The 22233-nt window shown below is 35.7% G+C and overlaps 1 protein-coding gene across 2 annotated transcripts; it reads right to left on the reverse strand.

Moving 5' to 3' along the window:
• Nucleotides 1-4673: 4673 nt before the first annotated feature.
• Nucleotides 4674-19736, reverse strand: OTUD6B (OTU deubiquitinase 6B; the record flags this gene model as incomplete). 2 transcript variants are annotated; one of them, XM_084229792.1, is made up of 7 exons in its annotated part: nucleotides 4674-4758; nucleotides 5460-5566; nucleotides 8118-8179; nucleotides 10549-10861; nucleotides 16127-16207; nucleotides 18843-18994; nucleotides 19655-19736. In XM_084229792.1, 7 exons carry the CDS (start codon nucleotides 19734-19736, stop codon nucleotides 4674-4676), a joined length of 882 nt encoding a protein of 293 aa, XP_084085918.1. The 2 variants fall into 2 exon arrangements, with proteins under 2 accessions (XP_084085918.1, XP_084085919.1); XM_084229793.1 differs by lacking the exon at nucleotides 16127-16207.
• Nucleotides 19737-22233: the final 2497 nt, after the last annotated feature.

Consider the following 22233-nt stretch of genomic DNA (forward strand, 5'->3'; position numbering starts at 1 on the left):
AGGACTAAATAAGCCCACTTATGTGAAGCATTTAGCACACTGCCTGGCACATAGTATATGCTCAATAAAAGGCAATTATGTTTTATTTTGGACAATCTCACATATATTTTAAGATCTCTACCTTTTGTAACAAACCCCAAGGTGCAAACAAGACTCCTGGGACTGATACAGATGCTAGAATGCCTACCATGCCAATGACCTGTCTCCTTGATGCCGCCTGCGTCCTACTATCCTCCTCTTTATCTACTATTTCAAATTTTTACTTAGGTATCTGGGTGCATGCTCAGTAGAGGGTCCAAATGAGGAGCCAGGTGAGGAACTGTCAGAAATGTTCCAAGAATTCTTATTTTGGTAATAAGATTAGAAATGCTAGTGGCTCACAGACTAAAACAGGAAGCAGTTTATGAGAAATACTGTTGTCAACTTTTTTTTTAAAGATTTATTTATTTATTTATTTATTTATACAAGCACTGGGTACAGTCAGAAGTGCGGGAGGGTGAGAAAATTCACCAGAGCCAGAGTGGGGAGCAGAGCAGGCAGAAGGACCCAAGCACACTGCTGAGGGGAGCAGCGGGCGGCAGGAGAGGTCTGCACGCCATGTGGGACCCTCCTCCGGTGGACAGGGAGCAGCTGGGGATCAAACCAGTGCTGCAGAGGCTGCAGGCAGCTTCGCAACCCAGGGCTCAACCTCTGCGCCACCGGGGAGGCCCTGTTGTCAACTCTTAATCTTGCCAAGTCCTCTTCAAAAGTTGGCTGTCATCAACACCACCATAATTTCATAAGAGTGAGTTTGCTTTTTTTTTTTAAAGATTTATTTGTTTATTTATACAAGAACCAGGGTACAGGCCAGATGCACGGGAGGGTGAGAAGATTCACCAGAGACAGAGTGGGGAACAGAACAGGCAGACTGACGAAATACACTGCTTGCGGGGAGCGGCGGGCGAGACAGGTGAGGTCTGCCACGCCGTGTGGGACCCTCGCCAGCTGGCAGGGATTGAACCTGCGCTGCAGAGGCTACGGACAGCTTCACAGTGCGGCGCTTAACCACTTGCGCCACCAGGGGAGGCCCAAAAGAAAGAATATTTTAAAACCTTCTAGTAAAAGGATATAACCTATAAATGTATTTAAATGAAAACTTGCTTTATGAAAAACTCACTATCTTACACTACATTTTTTTTTGCCCACGGTATCAGTTTTAAAGACCTGCATTTGATTACCATTACATTGCATAAACCTCTCAGATTCTACTTTAAAAAATACACAAATACATACACATATTTTTGGAAGCTTCTACCAAAAGTTAAACACATAGAAAACAGAAGGAACAAATTAAAATAAATAGACATGAATAAATTAGAAAATAGAACACAGAGATAAACCAAGTCAAATGAAATCTAAACATCTAAACTAATAATTACAATAATAAACAACTAGATACAAATAATTAATTACAAGTTCATAGTTACTAGAAACAAACAAGCATGAACTGGAATGAGAGAAGTCAGACTCTTGCTTAGGCAAGTGCTGTGCCAGGACAGTAAGCTAGGTAGAGTGGGTTGGGTAAAGCATCAACTCTGAATGACAGTTCAAAGGCCTTCAAAAATGAGGGAACAAGGGTAGATAAAAAACAAGGGAAAAATCCTTCCTAAAAATTACTGTTAAAGAAGAATTAGAGGGCCTCCCCGGTGGCGCAGCGGTTAAATGCTGGGTTGCTAAGCTGCCCGCAGCCTCTGAGGCACCAGTTCGATCCCCGGCTGCTCCCCGGCCACCGGAGAAGGGTCCCACATGGCGCGCAGACCTCTCCTGCCGCCCGCTGCTCCCCTCAGCAGTGTACTTCAATCCTTCTGCCTGCTCTGCTCCCCGCTCTGGCTCTGGTGAATTTTCTCACCCTCTCGCGCTTCTGACTGTACCCAGTGCTTATATAAATAAATAAATAAATCTTAAAAAAAAAAAAAAAGAATTAGAAACTCCATGAGTTCTAATTTTTTCAGAAGATGAAGAAATTATTTCAGAGATTCAAGGTAGGAGAAAAGAATAACTATATTTGGAAACATCAGCAGGAAGAAAAGCTACTCTGATTTGTTCAATAAAAGTAAAAACAATCTGAAATTAACAACTAATTTCTCAGGGAAATTCAGCTGTTTCAGGTAGTTCTTGACAACTTCTTCCAAGACAATGTATAAACTATTGTATTTGCAGCATTAATCTGCACAAACTAACTTCTTACTGCTTTATAATCTTGCACACAGATGTTTATTCATTTTTCTTCTTTAACAACTTCAAGTCTTAGAACATTCTTCTAATTCATTTGCCCTAAATAAATTTTCATTATTCTAAAATATTCTAAGCTTCCACCAAATTTCTGTATTTTTTTTTTACAACCTTACTTCTAAAAGCCAATACTTACATGGCTATTACTTTATTATCTCCCTCTATTCTGTCTCAGGCTAATGTTAATCTATGCTCTCATCTTTATTCCAGATCTCCAAGATGCAAGAATCTGATTCTATTATTTTAATTCTATGTGAAGACAAAACAAAGGCTAGAGAAAATTCTAAACCAAAATGAGCTTTTTCCTCCATTTCTTAATTCTAAAATTGTTAAAGGAATAACAATTTGAACAAACAAGTATTGATTTAATTCAACTTTTATTTTCCTTTTGGCAAATGTCAAATAATGTGAGCAAAACTATCTTGCTCACTATAGTCACACATTCTTTTTTGCTTTCTACAAGTTGTAAACATATTTAAAGTGAATAAAATTCTTGGCTAAAAACATATTCCAGAACTCTGACATATATTTTTCTGAATTAGGACAAAACAAAGCTTATGAAACCTCGATTAGACCATCATCATTCAGCAAACTAACTTAGTATATCTTACTTTAAAATAACACCAATCATCTTGTAAAGATTCCAATATCAGGTTACAGTCAAAATTATTTTTATCTGAAGCTTTATGAAAGAAGAATTGACCACATAAATCTTCATAACCATATTGACCATTAAAAAATAAAAAATAATAATAAACATATAATCAAAAAAAATTTCATTCATCTTGTTAGGAAAAAAATAGCTACCAATAAGTTATTTTAGAATACTCTAAATATAGATGGAATTTATTATAACTAGATTTCATGTCTTGTTTATTACTTAATGTTTATCCTTTAAAGTGATAGTACCTCAAAATAGTCAAGGTGTTTAGCTTTTTATAACCTCATTCTTAAATAAATTTCAGAATTACCCAAAAATTCAAATCAAGAACTACAAAACAGGCTTCAGAATATATTTTGCTTGGCAGGCAGAATGGTTTTTAGTCTCTTGAATTGGAGTAACTTTATGACTTATTTCCCCTAGGTGACCGCAGTCCCTATTAGCTTTCCACACTGTCACCTGACTACTGACCTCATTTTTAATATTACAAATCTAATAGTTAGTTACAAAACATAGTTGCATCCCTGAAGCAAAACCTTAAATATTATAAACTAGATACTAATTGTTACTAGTGGTTTCTCATTGGGCAAAAACAGGTCAAATCACATTTTCATAATACTTCCTTACATAACAGATTATCAGACACATTCATATGCATGGATACTCTCTTCTTAGAATACTGTTAGGAGTAACCTGAAATATGAGCAGTTTAAATCAGTTTGACAAGTATTATATACTGATTTTACTATGCAGTCATGGTTCCTAAACAGTGGTTTTCAACTTTATTCATATATATAACATAAAAATTCTCAAATATCTGAGTTAAAGGAAAGATGACATTAATAAGGATAACAAAACAACAATAAAGGTGTTTTAATACTAGAGAATGAAGCAAACTGAAAAAGAGGGAGACTATGAAGTAAATGTGGCCTTGAACCATTTTACATTACTATTCCTTCAATTTAAAACAGTTAAAGAAGACAGGCCACAAACAGTTTCTCAGTGGAAAAAGCTGCAAGAAAAGCAACACAGCTGAGTGGTGACAGAGAAAATATAAGGAACATGAACATTTGTAGCTTTAATCTGAAATGATGGTATTAATTCTAGTCAGAAGTTTAAGAAACAGCAAGGAATAACAAATGAATTAGTAAAACTATAATCTGTTGGGGTTTTTTAATTACATTAATTTTTAATTCTTTAAAATATTTAAATCTGATAGAGAATGCCTATTTACCTTTGTATTTGTCTCATTTCTTAAAACTTAACAATTTGAGTAAATACTTTAAAATTCTTAATTATTAAAGCAAACTTCAATGGAGTTATTTAATGAGCTTCAGAGCATCAATCCCAATCCCCTCAATACCAAGATAGCTATATTCAAGTTCATTTGTAGCATTAGTTAAATCTGCCATTACCATCACCACATTGTGTAATGACAGAGACTGAGTCACTTCATTTCTTCAAGAAAAATTACATTGAAATCATTACTGAAAGCTTTTAGTAATGGGGAGAAAAGCATATATGATGTTCTACACAGTGAACTCGAAAGTGTTTTAAAAAATAAGAGGATACCAGTTAAGGTTTGTCTGACTCATTTTTTAAAAACCTATCAATAAGCTTTCCATTGAACTGATTTAAGGTAGTTGTGTTATTCAGTGATGCTAAAACAACCCAACACTTGGTAAGTATACTCAGATCGGCACACTGTACTAAAACACATAATTGTACAACAGTTTATAAACTAGCTGCAGTTTTCAGTAGCTGTGTTCACCAACTGTGTAACAGAATTGTAATGTTCCCCTAGGCCATATGCATGTCTCATATATCTGAAATGAAAAAAGAAGAAATGAGTAGTTTTGAAGAAAGTAAATCATTGTATATAAATATTTATATATATAGGTATAATACCCAGCATCCCAGAGACTACATTGACATATTAGAAATTCAACAGTATTTGAAAAGCATTACTAGCAGTCAGTAAGATATAGCTCAAGATTCCTGTCTGCTGAGGCTAAGTCAGGTAAAACAAAATAACTGGAGGGGAAAAAGAAAGACTGAACTGCTTAATATTCAATAAGCTATATTTTTACCTAAACCTAAGCCATTAATAGCCTATCGTAGCAGTGAATTTTGTTTCAGAGATTTCTTAATTGTGTAAAATACTTGAACAATGTGAAAAAACATATCAAAGAAACTATCACTAAGCACTAATAATTTATTTCAGCTTTTATACTTGTTGAAACTTTTGACACTATTGATATCAAGCCAGAACAATATGCAAACTAATTCTAAAACTTTGGAGCCTTTAAAAATGACTTTATTCTTAACTCATACACTAGAATAAATTAGAAGTTTAAACATTTATCTAAAGAACATATTTTGACAATATGTTCTAATTGCCTTTAATATAATTACCTTTCACATAAGTCAAAGATTTTTTTTTATTAAACACCATATACAACCTAAAATCTCTTAATAATCATCTTAAATATAAAAAATACAACAGTAGAAATGTCTAAGTACTTACACAAGAATTAATGGTTTTTTGGGATATTCTTCGCCCACTACTATAGGAGGAGACTCTGCCTGTATTATCTCTATAGGTGTTTGTAAAATGTGAGACAGAGCTCTCAGCTATAGGAAAGAAAATGTATTAGTAAGGGAAATAAAAATGTAAATCCCAAATCCCACTCAAATAGCAAACTACTGAGCTATGCAACCAGTCAGATCAGGGATCAATTCTATTTCTTACTGTAAACAGAGAACTTGGAACATAATGGGTGCTTATTACATATCTGTTGAATAAACAAATAAGTACAATATTTGTTAAATTGCATAGAAATGTTTCAAGTTCTGGCTGCAGGTCAGTTTTTAAGAAATATCACTGTCACAGTTAATGAAGTGAGGGAATGAATAGATTGCGTACACTAGTCTATCTACTTTTGAATATGCTTGAAAATTTCCATAATAAATAGGATTTTAAATTTTAAAATAAAAGCTATTTAAATACCTCAAGCTACAGACAAAATCAATTATAATTTGGGAGGGGAAGGGGGAAGATGAGTAAGAACAGGGCAGAATAGTCTTTTTTTTTTTTAAAGTTTTTCAGATGATTCTAATGTATAACTAGTGTTGATAATCACTGCTCTATAATTCTCAAGCAGGAGCAGAATGACATATACATATAATTTGTACTATACTTTCAAGAAATTTCCATTTGACTAATGCTTAAATTATATACCCTATAATATAAAATCATAAAGTTGGATGAATAGTAGTTAAAAGTAAATACTGGGTAGTAATAATCTTTGGACTTATTATGACCAAGTACTTTAAGCACTTTACGCAGATCAAGTTAATTCATTCAATGCTCATAACATCTTAAGTGGAGGGTAGTACTGTTATACTTATTTTAAAGACTGGAACCTAAGGAGAAAAAAATGTCAAAAGGTCTACCTGAAATTCAAGAAAATAAAGTGACATGCAATTAAACTAAGAAAGTCTAACACTATAGTTCATAAACAAATCAGTCATTAATAATCTTCAATCATTATACCCTGATCTGTGCATTTGCTCCATAATCAGAACATGCCAGTTTCAAACAAATATGAGAAATTATATTAGAAACAGGAACAAGCTTTATCATCTCTTAGACCACTGCACAAAGGCAAACTTAATCCCATACACTTATCTCACACAATGTTCCTTGGAGGAATTGTTTTCTTACAACCAAAATAACATATTTTAAAAGCTAGCAAGGAATGGAGGGTATGAAGCAAGTCTGGAAATCTCAACTTCCCTTCTACGTCTTCAAAATCTAATATAAAGATTTTCTCTTTAATAATTTAAATTTATCCCATTGTGAGCACAGCTTTTATTTCAAATGAATTTTCAGAAGAATAATTTATGCTTAAATATCTTTCAAAATGTTTTGAAAGATTTTTTTTTGCCACTTTAAGAAGAGTAGCCTAGGTGTCTAATAGTCATATTAATCTGCAATTCTTATAAGAAACTTCAACCATCTTTAGTTACTCCTAATGTGGTCACAAAGGTGCAATGAAAACTTATTGAGTTTCAGAGACTCATGAGAGGCATACAAAAGGAATGGACAGAGTTCCCTCTGCTGGCTCAGAAGGGGTACAAATATATAACTGCTGAGAAAAAGATTTTGAAGAAACTGTCATGCTATATATATTCAAACATGCATCTTAAAGTAAAATACTCAAAAGTCACAAACTATGCAAAATGACTAATCATCATTACGCAATAAGGAGTAATAATAATACTAGATTCATGCCTCTGGCACTTTAGCTTACAAACTTAATGTCCACAAATGACCTACTAAATATACATAGGAGTTTTATTACCTCTATTTAATCATTAAGAAACTCGGGCTTGGGAAGTGGCCTAACTCCCCGGAGTCAAAATATCGGTAAGTAGGAGGGAAAGATAGAACCTAAACCTGGATTTTCTCTCTTATCCTCTGACTTTCCAATACCCCAACTAGCTTTATCATCTCTTAGACCACTTTAAGTGCTTTATTTATGGTGTTTTAGTGAAACAAAGTTAACAGTAAGATAAATATTTAAAAGTTAAACAGAATAGTGGTTAACTCCCTACAAGTGACTGGACATATTGTTTTCCGACATGTGAATTTTAACGCATTAAATATTGCTCTCAAGTCAGTCGGTCAGTACCAAGGAATTTAAGACAAAAATAACAGATGCCTTGTGATCAGATTTGACCTGCAATTGCACATAAAGTTTTATTTTCTATTTCTGATGTAATGAGTTAATACTTTTCCAATCATGATTTTCATCAACACAGTATTTGAGTAAAATCTTCACTTTCAGAAGTATAGAAAATCAAGTATATTGCCAGTAACAGAATCACAGTTGGAAAGTTATGTAGATGGGCCACTAGCTTCACCAACCCACAGAGTAAACAATCCATTATTCAAAATGAAATAGTGCTTCACTTCCCTAAAGTGTGTACTTAAGTCAAAGGCCTAGGCATGTTTAACTCCCTATTTCAAGGTTTTGTGAGTACAGAAATAGGAAATATATAAAGAAAAGGAATCTTCAAAGAGAAATCAGGATCATCTGAAAAATATGTCTCAAAAGTACAGATGGGATTTAGAAATAATTTATCAATCCACAATCACTATAAATAATTACAAACTTACCTCAAGCTGACCTCCCCATGCAGCTGTGTTTACAATATCATCACAGTACTTTCCAAACTCCTCTGCAGAGAATAGATCAGAAAATAGCACTTAGTATTTTTCATAACTCATGTCATAAGAACCCTTTTTTTATGGCTCCCACGATTCCTGATGGAACTGCCTGAGTTATGAATTTCCTCCTTCTGTACCTGTACTTTCCAGAATTTAATCCACTTCCCAGATCCAAACTTATACCGACTCCAACTTTCCACCACCTTTTCATCCAAGAGTATAGCAATCCATTTCTACTTATCTCCCTCAGTCTCAACTCCACGGACCTTAATTATATGAACAAGTCTAGTTTCTCTCTTTATTCCAAGCAATGGACCCCCAAATTGCCAACATATTCACTGCCTTGACATGTTCTTCAAAGCCTAAATCTACATCTGAAAGAATACACTGTAAGAATAAAAAATGCAGATCCTATAAAATCAGGTTCATTACAAGATGCCATAAGAAATATAAGAAGAGAATCAGGGTAAAACTGCAAATGAATTGAAGTTTCTTTCCACATGACAGCATCAAATAGTGCCTCCACTCATCATTCTGGAAGTGTTTATCCTATTTGCATCAATTATCAGTTCTAGCTAAAGAAGGGTTTTGTGTACCAGCCCTGGGATGAGATAAACAAACTAATTTCAGAGTTTTAATGGCATATCTTGAGCACATACACTCTTTTTTTTTTTTATGAAATTTTTTTTTAAATAATAAATTTTATTTTTATATTCCCCATACAATTGCAACCCCCTCATTCTGACCCCAATCCCTCCCCTCCCGCCACCCACTCCCTCAAAAGTGTCTCTGGTTCATAGTTATTTGTTGATTTTGATTTTCACTTTCTTATAGTTATTCATTTTCCTGGTCCCTTATTTAAGTTTTCTAGATTCCTGCTATGAGTGAGACCATCCGGTATTTTTCTTTTTCTTTCTGGCTTATTTCGCTGAGCATGATCCCTTCCAGTGCCATCCATGTTGCTGCAAATTGCATGTGTTTATCTTTTTTGAATGCTGAGTAATATTCCATGGTATATATGTACCACATCTTCTTGATCCAGTCATCTATTTTTGGGCATTTGGGCTGTTTCCAAAGCTTAGCTATTGTAAATAGGAGCACATACACTCTTATACAGAAAATTAAAATGGAAACTAACACCAATACTATTTAAAGAAAGGGAAAAGAATTATGGGAATCTAGGAAAAAGTATGTCCCATGTGTTTGTCTCATTCATTCACTGCTTTATCTCTAGGGCTCACAGTAGTACCTAGTTAGTTCCTGGCATGCAGTTGTCAATAAATATTGATTGAGTGAACGAAGATGATTAAATCGATTGTGTTTTCCTCTGATTCAGCATGCTGAGTTACCATCTCCTCTCGACTGCCCTACTGCTAATAATGAATTGAGGAGTTTGAATGATGTTACTTCTCGTGTGTGATACATCATAGCCAATTCTGGTTATCAAGAAAATAGCAATTATCTAAAACAAAGTAAATAGATATTAACATTCCCAATATGGCATCTATGGGAAATAAGTTGGCATCAGAATGAGGTGTTCACATACGTACTTGATATCTATCAATAGATGCCTTAGGCCTAATTCATTGCTAGAGCTTATTCTCATCTATTCTGCATTGTGCTGGATGTTCGTTCCATGGAGTATAGACTCAGTAAGAGAAAGTCAACAATAGAGTTCCCCAACTCCCTCCTGAACTCATTCAGACCACATGACTTACTCCCAATGTATACTACCACATCTGCCACTAACTTTCCGCTCTTATGCCCCTTGCCCCCTGAAACTTACAGATTTTCACTTGCTTTCTCCATTTTATCACCCCCCCTAAATATTTTATCTTAATTATCAAAGATAAAGAGAAATAAGGTGGGTTATAACACATTTGTTTTTGATTTTCAAAGCCAAGTCAAATTTTGCCTGAATATTATAGCCTATGAGAATAAAATTAACTCTCCCATAGTATAGGAGAAACGACAGAACTGGTAAGAACTGGTGTTCCTAAACTTTGTCTGCTTCAAGTCCAGGCCCTATACTTTCAGAGGGTGGTCAAAGCCTATCTTCCCCTAAATTTAACTTCATGAAATATGAACTTAAGAATACACTTTTTAACGATGATGATGATGAGTCCTAATCTCATTTTTATCTTATATAGAATGATTAACATTTTAACTATGAAAGACTAAGTATTTAAAAAATATTAAAGTCAAATGTACCAGTAGCTGGTAAAATACAGGGAAGAAAATCTGCATATATTCAATATTTAAAACTTTCTATCCCCATAAGGACTATATGAGTTTTAATTATCCTCAGTCACAGGAGCACTTGATTTAACAACCAGAGCTATGACAGCAACAACAAAACATAGTAAAGAAAATAAATTACCTGGAGTGTACATATCTCCTGTATTAGGATTTGTTAAAAATGGCAGAAAGTCTTCCACATGGCTCTGCATGTATTCAGCAGCCTGACTCCTTAAGGCAGCCACAGTCAGAGGGCTTTCCTGTCCTTGCAGTTGATCTTCAATGGCTCTATACATACAGTGACCATCGGATTGGATCTGTTTAATTTCCAACTGCCTCGCTGCCAATATTTGAGTAAGTTTTTCACTTTCTACATGTCGAGCTCCAGATAAGTTCTCAATTTCAGCTTCAGCTATCCTTTCTTCCCGTTCCTTTTCCAATGCAGCTTTCTTTTCCTAAGGGGACAATGTAGGAAAATTAATTCATAAATATTAATTTACATTTATTAAGAAGATAAAAATGTAAGCTGCTCAAAACTTTTTGGCCTTTTTTCCTCTTCTGTCACAAATGTTATCATAGTGATCACATCACTTGTAGAGTTTTCTACACTGTGAACTCTTTTAAAGGGCGCCTATCTTGGGCCTCCCCGGTGGCGCAGTGGTTGAGTGCTGGGTTGCGAAGCTGCCCGCAGCCTCTACAGCGCCGGTTCAATCCCCAGCTGCTCCCAGGCCACTGGAGGAGGGTCCCACATGGCGAGCAGACCTCTCCTGCCGCCCGCTGCTCCCCTCAGCAGTGTGCTTTGGTCCTTCTGCCTGCTCTGCTGCCCGTTCTGGCTCTGGTGAACTCTCTCACCCTCCCATGCTTCTGATTGTACCCAGTGCTTATATAAACAAACAAACAAACAAATAAATATTTATAAATAAATAAATAAAATAAAGGGCACCTATCTTACCTTATCTGTCCCTGACACTTAGCTCTATATTGAGACAAAGAAAAATTATTCATTGAGGTTTGTTTAAAAACTATACATCAAGTTTCTAAAAAGTTTACTTACTAATTTCATATCACTTCCTTATGACTGGATTGTCCTAGGCTTTTTTTTTTAATTTTATTTTTATATTCCCCATACAATTGCAACCCCCTTATTTTGACCCCAAGCCCTCCTTTCCCCGTTCCCCCCACCCCCATAGTGTGTCTCTGATTCATAGTTATTTGTTGATTTTGATTTTTTCTTTCTTATAGTTATTCATTTTCCTGGTCCCTTATTTAAGTTTTCTAGATTCCTGCTATGAGTGAGACCATCCGGTATTTTTCTTTTTCTTTCTGGCTTATTTCGCTGAGCATGATCCCTTCCAGCGCCATCCATGTTGCTGCAAATTGCATGTGTTTATCTTTTTTGAATGCTGAGTAATATTCCATGGTATATATGTACCACATCTTCTTGATCCAGTCATCTATTTTTGGGCATTTGGGTTGTTTCCAAAGCTTAGCGATTGTAAACAGTGCTGCTATAAACATAGGGGTGCAGGTGCTCTTTGGAATTGATGTTTCTGTGTCCTTTCAAGCACAGCATTAAAAAATTTAATTCCAGGCTAATTCAAGTTTCTTCATTTATCCCTAATAAGGCATTAATATGCTAAATTGCCCGAGAGGCATCAATGTGCTGAAACCTTTAAAAGGAACTATCTGTCTTTTAAAAAGGTGTGTATATACTCACACATTTAATTAAATTAACAGATAAAAACATTCTTTATTAAAAAAAAACTATTACAAATAAAGTTCCCCTAAGAATCACTGCCAATCCAGTGCCAGCCCCCTAGAGATCTGGTGTGTATCCTTGTTTTTTTCCTATGCATTTTAAAAATATAGGTGTACAAAGAGAAAATGTATAGAAAAATATTATAACAAAAATGGAATCACCCAATATTACCTCAGTGAAAAAGTAAATTTTAAAAAATGGAATTAAACATTCTATTTTGCAACTTGCTTTCCTTATTCAATATGAGCTTTTCCTACGGTAGCATATGCCAGTAAGGGGGAAGGGACAGTCAATAAGAGGTATATGACCTGAAGGATGGATAGCAGGTAGAATGGAAAGTTTGGAAAAGAGAAAAATTTCTGAATCAAAAAAGACAAGAAAGAATCAAAAGCCAGAAAGCACTACATGTTTCATAGTTGCAAACAGTTCAAACTGCTAGAGTACAGAGAAAAGTGTCAAAGGTGAGGTTGGTGAAAATAGGGTGAGGGAAAGGGAACACTGGACTATTGTGAAGGACTATGGGTGCTCTGGTGGCGGGAGAACTACGGTGACCACACATGAGGAGAGAAATCCTATACTATCAAAAATGAACAAGGATATAAGAAAAAAAAAATTCATTAAAAAAAGAGAAAGAGAGATGAGGTTGGGGGTTACAAAGAAAGGTTAAATATTAAGTCAGTTTGCATACATAATTTAAAAAAGAATAACACTCTAAAAAGATATAGACAGAACAGTACTTTTCTCTGGGTGGTAGAATTACAAAATTCTATTACAAAATTTAAATTTTGGAGCGTGTGTGTGTGTGTGTGTGTGTGTGTAAGCACATCCATACTAATTATCTGTCTCTTTCTAATTCTCTACTGTGAGTATAGTTAAACATGTATAATCAACAGGGATATGCTGTTCAATTTAAGAGAATAAAAACAATTAAGTACAGTAAAGGATTTGGTAACACAAGAAAATAAATAGGAAAAAATAAAGATTTTCATGCCCAACTAACTCCTCCTTAACACAGAAGTGGTGACGGGAAAGGCAATTTTCTATTTAAATTAATGCCACATAGTGTACTGCATGCCTTTATGTGCCAAGGGAGATGAACCTAAAGTGATTTCTAAGTTATGTGAATCAAAAGCAGTATTACCTCCCCAATAAAACATAAGCCTACTTAAGTTTTTTTCCTCAAGTCACACAAGAAGTAGCATGAACACATTATTTTACTGCATACATACAAATGTGGTTACAGCATGATAAAACCCTAAACCACAAGATGGCACTATTTCTTTATAAAAGACTAACCGTTTCAGAGGGGAGAGGGAGAATAAGCACCTTAGATATCATCTAATCCAAACCCTCACTTCCCCTTCTGAGGAAACAGCATGCAGAAAGATTTCCAAAGGCCATACAGCTGGTTAGAAGCAGAGCAGGGACCAAGCACAACACAGAGTTCCTTCTATCCAGGCACCTAAATCAGAATAAAAGTTGGGGTAGATGGGAGCTGAAGTTAATGATGTCATATACTAGTTACTGGAAAGTGGAACTTTATATTATTTGCAAAACTATATATGCCTCTAAAATACTAATGTAATCATTTCCTTTTTTCTTTCTCCCCACATGTTCTGCTTTAATATTCTGCAGCAAATGACTTTCCTTTCCAGGGCACTAGGTGGGAAATCCACTAACTTCTTTTCCCAATAATGTATAGTTTTGGGGAATGTACAGTTTTCCAATGGTCTATAACCATTATACTAGAGTTGATATGGTATTAAATTATAAAATTTAATGACTATCTCTGTAGAATAGCACACAACTCATAACTATAATGTCAATAAAACTGTAGTCATGTTGATATGGTAATATAACCAAAACAACTCTGAAGAGGAATCTTAAACCTATCAAACCAGATTTCATTCCGGATCTCAGACAGTTCTTGGAATACAGTTCTGCTAAATTCTATTTTGATTTAAAATAGATACCTAAAGGTTTCCACCACACCTAACAGTTTCCACTTAAGCTTTTCATTTAAATAAAATACTCCTGGTTTTCTAGATTAGAGAAAAAGAAATTTGCTCTACAACATTCAGCAATATTCCCATAATGAAAACTTTATAAAATTTTATGTTTTTCTACCAGAGACTACTATTTTCCCCAAAGATAAACACCATTACTGGCTTTTTAATAAGTGTATCTCTGGCAAAATATAGGTTTGAAATAGCTTAATACCCAATTGCTCACCCTCTCTTCAGGCTTCATTTTCTTTAGCATTTTGAACTCTTTATTTTTTTAAGATTTATTTATTTATGCATACAAGAACTGGGGTACAGGCCAGAGGTGTGGGGGGGGGGGTGAGAGGATTCACCAGAGACAGAGTGGGGAACAGAACAGGCAGACTGACTGAAATACACTGCTGAGGGGAGCAGCAGGCGAGACAGAAGAGATCTGCTGCACCATGTGGGTAGCTCCCTGGCTGGCGTGGGCTCGAACTCCTGCTGCAGAGGCTGTGAATAGCTTCACAGTGCTGTGCTTAACCTCTGTGCCACCAGGGAGGCCCAGCATTATGAACTTTTAGTGTTCTCTGTTCCAGAATTTTTATTACTGTAACAAAATAAGAAACTCTGGACATTATTTGTTCTCTGCCAAGTACTAAAGCATAAAAGATGTTTTGAGGGTACAGCTGAAAAAGGTACTCATTTCAAGTAAGCATATTTCAGGAAAAAGTCACAAAATGTTTGAGAAAGGTAAGGAGTTTTATTTTGTTGCCTAAAGGTACAGGTAGAAATGAGTAATTAGTAAACATAGGTAGGAGTTATGTCCTTATGTTTTCCAGATACTCTAAATGTATCTAAGTGGAAGCAATTCCAACAAATTCTTTATTATGCAATTGCTAAGCAAAAAATTCTGTCCTTCACCTTTGATCTCTAGAAGCTAGATGACAATTACAAGGCTATTACAAAAACATGCCTTTAAATAGATAAACTAGATAACCTCAAAGATATCATGAAATCTAAATTCATAATCATAATATTTACTTAAGAATGAAATTTTATACAGGAATGAAATTTTGTACAGGTATGAAAAATGATTCACTATTTGCCATTTCATTTGCCTTTCAAATAAACAAAAAACACCACTGCCCTTAGGTGGAATTTTTAAAGAGGCATATTATGCACTTCTTAACACAGTAAACAACACTATCATTTGTTGACCACTAGATCTCAGGCTTTGTGTTAAGGGCTTTGTAAAAAAATATATTTAACATTCACAATAATTCTGTGAAGTATATATCTCCCCCACTTAATACATGTGAAAGAGTTAAGAATCTTAACAAAGTCACAACAGTAAGTGGAATTAAATTCCTCCATTCATCTAACACTAAACTTCATTAAATTATGTACTACTAAATTGTGAAAGACAAAGCTAGCTTAAAAATAAGTATGTAAATCCTCAAATGCATTGTTAGTAATACAATCTTTGAGACTATAGAGATTGAATTTAAACTCATTATGTGCACTATATATTTTGTTTAATTTCTAGGTTTAAATCTTTGTTTCACTACTTAATACCACAGTTTTTAACCAAAGTTATTCATCAGAATCACCTGGTGCATCACTTTGAAGTTTCTGAATTATCAAATCTAGAATAATACATTGTGTAAAAAAATATCCTTTGCACACCCCCTTTCTGTCCCTACCCTCCTATGAGAATCGCAAACTGCACAAGTTATTTTATATTTCATTAAGTCTATTTTCTTCTCTATAAAATGGGGATGTGAAGTCCTATTTTATAGGATTATTATCAGGACTAAGTAAGATTTCACATCATCTATTAACCCAGCATAGTATCTGGCACATTGCAAGTAAACATTATTTAAAGTCCATTTTTTTTCTGTTTCCTTCCTATATAACTCCTAAGATAGTACTGAGCACAGCAGTAGCTTAAATACTTGTTGACATGACTTTCATACCCGTCTCTTCTGTGCTTTAGAAATCCGAGGCACATGATTTTCAAGAACCAAGTTTGAAAAGTCAACGGCAACACAATCTATCTGAAGGAAACAAAAAAAGTATTAACAAGTTAATGAAACACATTTCTAAATTATTATTCAAAGTAACAGATCATGAAATTATTCATAAAAATCACAAAGGTGTAATCTCACAATATTCAAATTTGAGTAATAGCATTAGATACCATATTAGATGAGATGATTTATCTCCTTTTCCATTTTTAAGGAAAAAATGGTCAGGTTACCAGGAAGTTTCCTTACAGCTTTTCAAGACAGTGTTTATGCCTGTATGCTTTCCTTCCTTTTTAGAATGCCTATTCCATTAATCTACACACTTCCTTGTAAATGCCAATGCATACAGCACTCAAGCCTTCCCTTCCAGTGATGACACTAATTAGAGGATCTCTAAGATCCTGTGCTGATACAGTTCATTATTAATTTTATAACCTCAAATATGGCAGCAGAGACCTTTCCCTCTTAGACACAACCTGAATAGCACTGTTTCTTGACTTTACTAACAACAGAGCTTTATCCATCCTTTCCCATCTACAAAGTGATAGCTATAGGTAGAAAATTCAACATAATTATTGGTAAAATAGTACAACCAATGTTAATAATCAAATGGCTATTAAGTATTTGCTGAAGAAAAACAGATGTTAAGACTTAAAACAATGAGTATTAGCTAGTATTTTATTATTGCAACAATAAGTTAAGCTAGCTTTTAGTGTGATATATATAAAATACACTGAAGCTTCTAACAATAGAGTAACAACATCCAAAGCTATGACCCAAATGATCAAAATACCGAAATCAGATTAAGACTTCAAAGAATGTTTATCAACTTTGAAAATTAGGATTTTTACAAATTTTGGAGAAATCTGCTAAAATCTACAAACTGCCTATAGACAAAATACAGAAAAGTATCTGAAAAACAAAAGAAAGCAATGACATAAAAATTCACGTAGCTTTCAGAAAAAAAACAAGTTAGTTAATGATAAGATTGTAGTCAATGTAGATATAGAGAGTAAGTTTGCATATCAACAGGTAGACAAGATGTAGCTTAAGAATCAAACATTTTTGTCCTAGAAAACCTGGACAGAATCTCAAAATTGAAAGGCCTAAGAAAGCAAACAAAGCAATCTTGCTAATAGAGAAAATAGAGAGACAATCAGGAATAGCATGATTATGACAATAATATTAAACTCCTGGAGACTCAAGGCTTTATTACCTGCAAATAAAATATGTTAATAGCATGCAAAGCCTGAATGTTGATGACTAGATAAAAAAGTTAAAGAAAATGAGACTGGGGCCTCCCTGGTGGTGCAGGGGTTAAAGTCTCAGCGTTATCAAGCTATCACCAGTCACTGTGGCATGAGTTTGAACCCCGATCACAGAGCTAACCCACATGGTGCAACAGACCTCTCCTGTTTCACCAACTGCTCCCCTTAGCAGTGTATTTCAGTAGATCTGTCTGTTCTGCTCCCCACTCTGTCTCTGGTGAATCTTCTCAACCCCCACCACCCCCCACACCTCTGGCCTACACACCAGTTCTTGTATGCATAAATAAAATAAATCTAAAAAAAAAAAGAGACTATACCTAATAAAACTACCATTGCAAATTAGTACAGACAAGCTATTTCCCTGTCAACAACAAACCAAAAAAGAACAAAATAAAATTTAATTATGGTAGATAAAATTTTGCATTAATATAAAAGCATTCTAATTATCAAAAACAGAGTGAGGTTATGGAGTCCATAATCCTTGATATCAAAATGCAGGTGATAAACTATCACACCATACAAAGTTATCAAAGAATTCAGTATTCACATGCTGGCATAAGAGAACTCTGATTTCAAATTATGGCTCTGACATTTAAAAGTTGTTAACTAATTCATGATAAAGTTCTTAATCTGAGTTTGTTTCTCACCTGAAAAATGGAATTAGTTACACTTACTTCATACGTAATACTTCATAGTGTGTTACTCTGAGAATTCTATAAGATAGTAAATTGTAATATGCCAAAGTGCTTGGCATACTCTTAATATTAACTACAATGACAAATTAAGTATTAGTTAAAATTAACTAATTCCATTTACCCAAGAAACATCAGTATAATACCCAAGAAACATCAGTATAATTACATTTACCCAAGAAACATCAGTAAATTTTCATTCATTACAACTTGTTTATAAAGCACTTGTACAACATAAAAATTACACAGGTTGTCCCATTTGATTTTTAAAAATCTTGTACATTTTTAAATAGCAGAAGTATTTGCATGATATTACATGTGGAGAAATTTAAGTTCAGGAAGTTTAATTTACCCAGGTGCCAATCCTATTGTAATGGCAATTATGGGAGCAGCAGTCTGGTGTTGCAACTTTGATTTGGTGGATGGAACAGATTTGGTGATTTGGAACAGATTTCCTCTGTTCCACTTTATCAACCGGTTCATCTGCAAGTTAGCAGTTAAATACATAGGTCTTTGCCGACCTCCCTTACAAAAATACACTACCAAGTAAACCTAATCACAAAAAAAGTTAATGAAAGATGATGTATGAGCAGACTGAGTACCCTCATTTTCTTCCAATTAGATGATTCATATAGTAAACAGTTCAACGGAAGAGGCCAACTGCCTACAAACGCTAAAGGCAAAGACAAACATTACTTCACATACCTTACTCTCCTTAGATGCTAATTTAAATTGCTCTAGTTCTTCTCTATGTTTCTGTTCCATTTCAGCTTCCAACTTTGCAACATCTTCAGTGAGTTGCTTCCTCCTCTTTTTGTCATTCTTGGGAACAGCATTTTTCATACCCTGAATTTTGGCTGAAAAGCCACGAAAATTACTGTCAAAACCCAGCGAGTAAGAGAAACAGGAACCGTGGGGCTTGGTTTGGAGAGAAGGAAGAAGTGATAATGGAAGCAAGAAAAGTCATTTATATCAGATTACAGAAAAGGGTCCAGATGAAGCTGAGACTCCCCCCCAAATATATTTTTATATATATATATTCATTTACATAAGCGTGAATTTGCCTAATGTGGTAGGAGGATGAAAAAGAAAATAACTGCCTGCAACAAGTTTTATATAAAATCTTTCAAGCATCCTTTCTGAGTCCTCAAGGTAAAGACAAGGCATTTCAAAACGTGCCCAGCGAGGCCAAGCATCAGAATCGGGGGCGGGCTGGTAAAGGGGCGGGGAGTGGGGCGGAGAGGGGGGCGGGCGGGGTCCGAGGCGAGGCAGGGGAGGGCGCTCGGACACCAGCACCGTGCGGCGGCTCAGGGGGTGCGCGGCAATACCCACAAGCTCTGAAACTCTAGGTGACTGAGGGGTCCCCGGGGCAGAAGCGTCGGGATGGAAGACACTGGCTTTCCTGGGGGAATCCTAGGAGGAGCCACACCAGCAGCCCTTCCAAGATGCCCCAGGAGCGACCCGCCACGCGCCCTGGGTTGGGGTCGGGCTCCTGGAAGTGCCCACCCTGCCCTCACCTTGCAGCTCCTTCTTCTCTCTACGGTGCCGTCGCATCAGCTGCTCTTCCTCATCAAGCTCCTCGGTGGGGACAGCCTCCATGACGACCAGGTAGCTCAGCACACGCGCTACCACAAACCCGCACCACCGGCGAGCCAGCACCTTCCACCCCTCAACCCTCACCCGCAGCTCCATTGGCCGCGGCCGAGCCCCAGCCCCGCCTTCAAGGCGGCACCGGATCTTAGCCGAGTCATTGGAGCGAGAAAGGAGCATGGACTGCTGCGCATGCGCTCTCCCTCGACTCCCGCCGCTTAATGGGGCGGGGCGGCGGGGGGAGGAGCCATAAAGGAGCTCGGGGGTGGGGCTTGGCCAGCGGGAGTTTGCAGCCTCGCGATTGATAGCGCCCTCGTATTGATAGAGCCCCTTCCCCAGCAGCGGTACGTGCCCGGTTTTTGGCGCTGGCGTGGGCGCGCGGAGATGACGTGAGAGGAGCCATTTTGGCTGTTTGGTCGAGGTGAAGGGCTTTCGTCTTCACTTTTGATTTCGTTTGGTGGGAAGAGCTGTTGGAAAGGTAAGAAAGAGACGTAAAACTTTCATGGGAAACCGTTGATAATTTTCAGGGGGAAACTTTGAGCTGAATTAAACTTTAGCGTATTAAATTTTTGTTTACTGTTTTCAAGGTTTTAATACTGCAGTGGAGAAGAAACAGCAAAGTAGTAAGAGAAAATGCCGCCTCTTGAAACGGATATAGCGGTGGAAACAGAAGAGAGAGTAAGGATTGAGTACCATGTGGTTCAGGAGCTGAAAGAGCTATGCGCAATGATAAAGAGGTTAATGTCAGAGCGCTTGAGAAATTTTGAGGAATTAAGAGCGTTGGCAGAAATAGGCGCACCTGAAGGTGCGGAGGATGGGATGGCTGAAGTAAACGCCAAACAAGATTTCCCAGAGCTTGAAGAAAAAGGGGAAGAGAAATGAAGAAAACGAGAGTCCTGTTGTGCAGATCCAGCAGATAGAATCCACGTGTACTCTGAATACCCGAAACAGGAAAAATCAAAGTTGAAACAATAAGAACTGAAGCAAGTTTTCCAGAATTGAAGACCAAACTAGATCTGCAAATAGAAAACACGCACGGGTTGTTCCAAAAATTTAACAAAAAGTAACCAAAGCAACACTTAACAAAAGAAAGACATTCTGGTTAAGATATATCCTGTTCACGTTTTCAAAATTGAAAGAAGTTCTACAAATAGCTGACCTTAGATCTTTCTCATGCAACTCTGTATGACAAGAATATGGAACAGTATCTACAAAATTTTCAGGACAAATAATCACATACTCGGTCAGGTTATCATTTCTTTATGAAGGCAACTGGAAGACGTTCACAGATATGCAGGGATTTCAAAAGTGTATCACCCAAGTACCATCCTTGAAAATATTGCTAAATGATTGACTCTAGCCAACAGAGAACATGAGTTAAAAATAGGGAAGCGATTGTATGAAAAAATTAGTGATAAAACATTAAAACTACCTAAAAGCATTAAGAATAAATTACCGCATATAGTATTATAAGACGAGTTGTAAAAAAGTAGATTTGTAAGTTGGATCAAAACTTCAGTTTATGTCATTTCAAACTGAAAAAGCATGCTAAATGTTTGATAGATAGAGAATAAATACTGTTGTTTTTTATCCTGAGCGTAGTGTGAAAGTATGCATATTCTTAAGCTACATGTAAGACCTTGTCACTGGACAAGCATTCCAAATGTTAATTTGTTAATTTGACAAAATGGGAAACAGGTCAGTACAGTTTTATTTTCCCTGCTTTTAGTTGGGGGAGGGGGTTTGTAATGTTATTATGGATCGTATTAAAAACTTCAAATCACTGGTAGCGAGGCACTGTAAACGCCTTTATATTATGCACATCTTGCCTAGGGAAGATAACTAGGTACTGCTTTATGTAGTTAAATTGTAAGTGAATCTGACATTGAGGTTAAGTAACATAAAAATATAAAGTGAAAAAATGAAAAAAAAACAGCATTGAATTCAGCATAAAATAGAGGTACAGATGAGTTGACACACTCATAAAACTGGTTAAATATCCCTATGAAAAAATTCAAATTGGGTCAAAAGTCAGTCTTAATGCCTGGATACTCAGGTCTGTGTAAAACAAGGGATAAAAGAGTTTAAAGGCAGTGGAAACCCTGAGTTATAGTAACATTTTTTTAAGAATGCAAAAACTACTTTCAAAACACCATACAGATGTAACTTAAGAGACTTTATGTGGTACATTATGTAGTATTTTAATGTAAATGTTCATACCTTGATGTGGGTGGTAGTTTTGCTAATATATGTATATATATATATATATATATATAGGATTGTTAGAAAAGTCATGACATTTTTTTCTGGTTTTCAAGCAAAAATGCGTCATGACTTTTCCGACAACCCAATATTTTAAAAATTGTACATTTAAAATTAGTACCTTTTATACACATAAAATTAATAAATAATCCTTTAGTAAAAGAATAGGTATGACAGACTATTAAACTCTTGACTTCAGCACTTAAGGTTTTTAATAAGGTAAAAGGTAAAGTGGAGATATAGT

The sequence above is a fragment of the Talpa europaea genome, assembly GCF_964194135.1.
Source record: "Talpa europaea genome assembly, chromosome: 3".
Taxonomy (NCBI): domain Eukaryota; kingdom Metazoa; phylum Chordata; class Mammalia; order Eulipotyphla; family Talpidae; genus Talpa; species Talpa europaea.